At 40.2% G+C, this 4,734-nt stretch overlaps 1 protein-coding gene across 1 annotated transcript; it reads left to right on the forward strand.

The window, feature by feature from the left end:
* Positions 1-412: 412 nt before the first annotated feature.
* On the forward strand, positions 413-1,581 carry mtnr1al (melatonin receptor type 1A like). Its single transcript, XM_023397988.2, has one exon. It carries the CDS (start codon positions 413-415, stop codon positions 1,271-1,273), a length of 861 nt encoding a protein of 286 aa, XP_023253756.2. The 3' UTR covers positions 1,274-1,581.
* Positions 1,582-4,734: the final 3,153 nt, after the last annotated feature.

The following is a 4,734-nucleotide window of genomic DNA, read 5'->3' on the forward strand; positions in this document are numbered from 1 at the left end:
AAAACGTTTAATACATGTGTAATATTGTTGGATGTTTTTACATTTAATCATTTTATACCAAACATAATGTAAAATTATGGAATTATGGAAATTATAAGGTTTAGTATAATTACATTGAATAATTTAAGTGATATATGTGCACACATACTAATTATAGGTCAAAACATTGCTAAATTTGGCTGAATTATTAAAGGCAGAAGTGGTAAAATGAAGAGCCATTTGGGAGCCGAAAGAGCCGGTTCTTCTTGGTGACCTGAGCCGAATGATCTGACTCACTGAAAAGAGCCGGACTCCCCGTAAATACTTGACAAGTTGATTTAAGTAGAATATGAAGAGAAAACAAATGGCTGTCTGGAATGAAGAGAGTCATTCAAAAATGTTCATAGTTATGTTTGTCAGTCCTGCGAAATAAATGCAGTTGGTGGTAAACCAAAGTAATTACACACCTTTCACACTGTCATGCCTGAAATCTCATGTCATACCTTCCCCCTCTCACTCTGCAGGAAACGCCTTCGTGGTGAGCCTGGCCCTCGCTGACTTGGTGGTTGCCATCTATCCCTACCCGCTGGTCCTGACCGCCATCTTCCATGACGGCTGGATCGCCGGCTACATCCACTGTCAGATCAGCGGCTTCCTGATGGGCCTCAGCGTCATCGGCTCCATCTTCAACATCACGGGCATTGCCATCAACCGCTACTGCTACATCTGCCACAGCCTCAAGTACGACAAACTCTTCTCCAACAGCAACACCATGTGCTACGTTGTGCTCGTCTGGGCGCTCACCATCCTGGCCATTGTGCCCAACTGGTTCGTGGAGTCGCTGCAGTATGACCCTCGAGTGTACTCCTGCACCTTCGCCCAGTCGGTCAGTTCGCTGTACACCATCACAGTGGTTGTGGTGCACTTCATCCTGCCGATCGGTATTGTCACCTACTGCTACCTGCGAATCTGGATCCTTGTCATCCAGGTGAGGCGGAGGGTCAAGCCGGACTCGCGACCCAAAATCAAGCCGCACGACCTCCGCAACTTCCTCACCATGTTTGTGGTATTCGTGCTCTTTGCCGTCTGCTGGGCGCCGCTGAACCTGATCGGACTGGCGGTGGCGCTGGACTCCAGGCTGAGCCGGGCCATACCGGAGTGGCTGTTCACGGCCAGCTACTTCATGGCGTACTTCAACAGCTGCCTCAACGCTGTCGTCTATGGCGTCCTGAACCACAACTTCAGGAAGGAGTACAAGAGGATCGTCCTGATCATCTTTAAGTTTCACTGCTGAGATGATTTACCGAGGGGAGAGGCAAGGAGCGGAGGCTATTTTTAACTTTTATGACAAGGCTATTAAAAAGCCATGAAAGAAAGAAAACAAACTTGACCTTGACAGAGAGAGGAAAGCAGTAGTAATGAATGGGAAATAAAACAAATGAAGGTAGAAGAAGAAAGAAAAAACACTTTGTACAAGAGAGAAAAAGAGAAGAACTTTAATAGCTGGAGGAGGAGGAGGGGTGGAGGGTAAAGTGAAATAAATGATCTGAGCGTTATCAGTGATGCCTTCAGGGAAACTGAGAGACTTAAGAGAGAGAAAAATACATTGATAGGGAAGAAGAGACCACAGTATGGAAGTAACTCTTAACTTAGTAATGTGTTTTATCATGACTTTCTTTGTTAATGAGGTCATGAATTACTATTTGAATTAAAATACAAGTTGTAACTTTTTACCAACTTCATGCTTTGATCTTGGATTATCCAAACATTGATCACCTTCTTCCCCCTGATGCATTAACTCCTCTATAAACTAGTATCAAGACAGAAAATCTCCAATGCTGTGATCTGAAGGACAGAAGACTTTGACTCTTTTTCTGTCTCCTGATTGTTCACAGGAGAGAAAACTGACTCGTGCTGATTTCAAAATGATGAGAGGGGTTTTTACAAAACAGGTTATTTGCTGAAAAGAATAACAAATTGGTGCTTTTTAGGAATATTAAGTAGTGTGCTGAACTTTTGAACAACACATGAAGATTTAACATGAGCTCTGATAGAGGCGGGCGGCCCCATTTGTTTACAGTAATTATTTTGATATTCTAAATTTGACATTGATGGTGTTTTGAGGAATGAACCAAACTCTCAACGGAACAAAGAAAGAAAGAGGGAAGGATGGATGGATGGATGGATGACAAGACAGACATTGACAGCTGGACCAGAGTCAGCGTCAGACTTTGACTTGACTTGGACGTTTACTTGAAATGACTTGACCCCCAGCCCCCTGATCTGAGACATTTCTGTTGACAATTTAATACTTTTTTCCACCAATATAAGTAAATGAAAAGAAGACAGACACATTTGACAGTTGAAGAATTAAAAAGTTAAAGAAAACAGTATCTGTTAGACTGTGATAGCCCCATTCACAGACCCTTAATATAACATTGTCAAGCAGATATACATTATATCCTGAGAGCATAAGCACCAACAAAAAAATTGAAATAAATGTCAGCACAAAAGTCTACGATCTGAGCGTGCACCTCGTACACCTGATAATAACAGGAATGTAAAAAACAAGACTGAAACCTGTTATCACATTGTACTGGAAAATCAACTGACTAAATGCTATGAAACAATTAACTGTAATTAATTTATATTTACATTCATATAATATATTTACTGTATGATGAATAATTTTAAATTCTATTATTGTAATCTAAAAAATATGAACTAATAACTAATTAATCAGTTATTGTTATTGATTAGTTAATACCCATGCTTTTGGTCCTGGAAATCCTATGTTTTGGTTGTAATAAAATGTAATCGTAATAAAAAATACTTTTAATCTATTTTAGGGAAATTGTTGCATATGTCAGACCATGTCCGACAAAAGTGTGTCCAAACTTTTGACTCTATGTTTCAAACATAATACGCTGCTGGAGCTGCCGTCAGTTTAGGTTTTACATTATTTCTCTTTAATACATCCATGTTTCTAACAGACAGACCTGATTTGATGTGAAAATGTCTTTCATAGTCTCCACGATGGTGGATAGTATCGTATTGGCCTAAATATAAGACATTTTCTTCTGGGAATACGGTTTAAAAAGTGGAGGTAGTCTTGTATTCAAGGACTAGACTAATTATGTGTTCACAACGTCAGAGTCAGTCAGTCCTAAAAGTGATTCGTTAGCAGTCTTATGATCAGGTTCATCCTATAATGGGGCCAATATCGTAATTATTTATTTCCTGTTGCTATTTCTCTACCACAGCACCAGTGTTTTTTATGCAGTGGTATTTTTAGCAACAACTGTCTAACATAGTCTAACAGCTATGGTGTCTTTCTTTCCCTCCTTTGTATCATTTCAGAGAGGGAACATGACTTGTAATGACTTGCTAAGAACCTGAGACTCAAAAACAAGTTTAGGGTTTGGACTTGACTTTTAGTGCTAACATTTTGGGACTGAGACTTGTGACTTGCAAAGACTTTGTCTCACCTCTGGGGTTTTTCCTCTGGTGAAAGCTGTAAGCTGTGTTGGTGGTGTTGTTTTTTGCTGCTGACTGACTGTCTCACCTCTTCACATCATCAGTTTCTCCTAACGTGGACATGAAAGGAACAGGTGGGAGGCAATCTGCTCCTCCTGCAATAATCCGCTCAGACGATACGAAGGCGTTTCCTCACACTCGTGAACCGAACTTGTCTGTGTATAAGACTCAAATGAACAAAACCAGGAGGAGAAAAAAAAGACAAAAACACGGTGTCTCTGCCATTCAGAAGCAATACTGTGTGCACTTCCATTTCTAACTTGTCCTCACACATTAAAACTGTTCATTTCAGCTCCCAAAACACATCAGTGTCCCCACATCACACACCATCCCATCAGTGGGTACAAAAAAAAAAAAAACAAAAAAGAGATGTGAAAATTAGTAATGAAGTTGTGGTTGTTCTGAACAGTATTCTGACCACATCACTGTGTTTCACACTCCTGGAAAGTGGAAGATGAATGTTGCATATGTATGAATTAGCGGATTGCTGCTGTGATAATCTGCCTGTGTGCCAGTCCCATTTTAATGACCTTGTGTGTGTGTGTATGTGGATCAGACAGTTCTGGGACCAGTTCTTCCCAAATTTAAAGGTCAAACAAGGACATTTAAATTGGGTCCAACAAGGACCTTTAAATTGGCAACAGGGCCATTTGTTGGAGGGAGAGTGTTTATGTCTGTGTTTCATTTTTGTGCCAAAATGTTCCGGTTGCAAACACAGGGAAGGTTTTTCTTTTTATTCCTCATTTCCCAGGAGGCTTTTACTGGATAATTTGCAGGTCAAAAAACATCTACACATCCAAGCAGAATCTGAGAAATAACACAATTTAGAGGAGAGCTTTCCAAAGGTTGTTACCTTTAGACAAAACCGGGCTAGCTGTTTCCCCCTGTTTCCAGTCTTTATTCTAAGCTAAGCTAAGCTAAGCTAAGCTAAGCTAAGGTAAATAAGATAAAGTAAGTCATTACTTTAACTGAAAGGAAGAGTTTTACCTTCTTGGAATGAGTTTATTTGCTTTCCATCTTTCATGTCCATACAGTAAATATAAAGTTACAGCCAGCAGCAGGTTAGCTTAGCTTAGCATACTGACTGAAAACTGAGGGAAACAACACATACACAAACAGAAATGTATAAATGGCAATTTGTGGCTTTAGGAGCCGGGTGCAGTGACTTCTGGGAGGCTTGTTGTCACATCTTCAAGTATATAGATAATATTCTTAGAT

This window comes from Seriola lalandi, unplaced genomic scaffold (genome assembly GCF_002814215.2).
Source record: "Seriola lalandi dorsalis isolate HSWRI2012SDOR001 ecotype SW California unplaced genomic scaffold, Sedor1 jcf7180002054972, whole genome shotgun sequence".
NCBI classification, from domain to species: domain Eukaryota; kingdom Metazoa; phylum Chordata; class Actinopteri; order Carangiformes; family Carangidae; genus Seriola; species Seriola lalandi.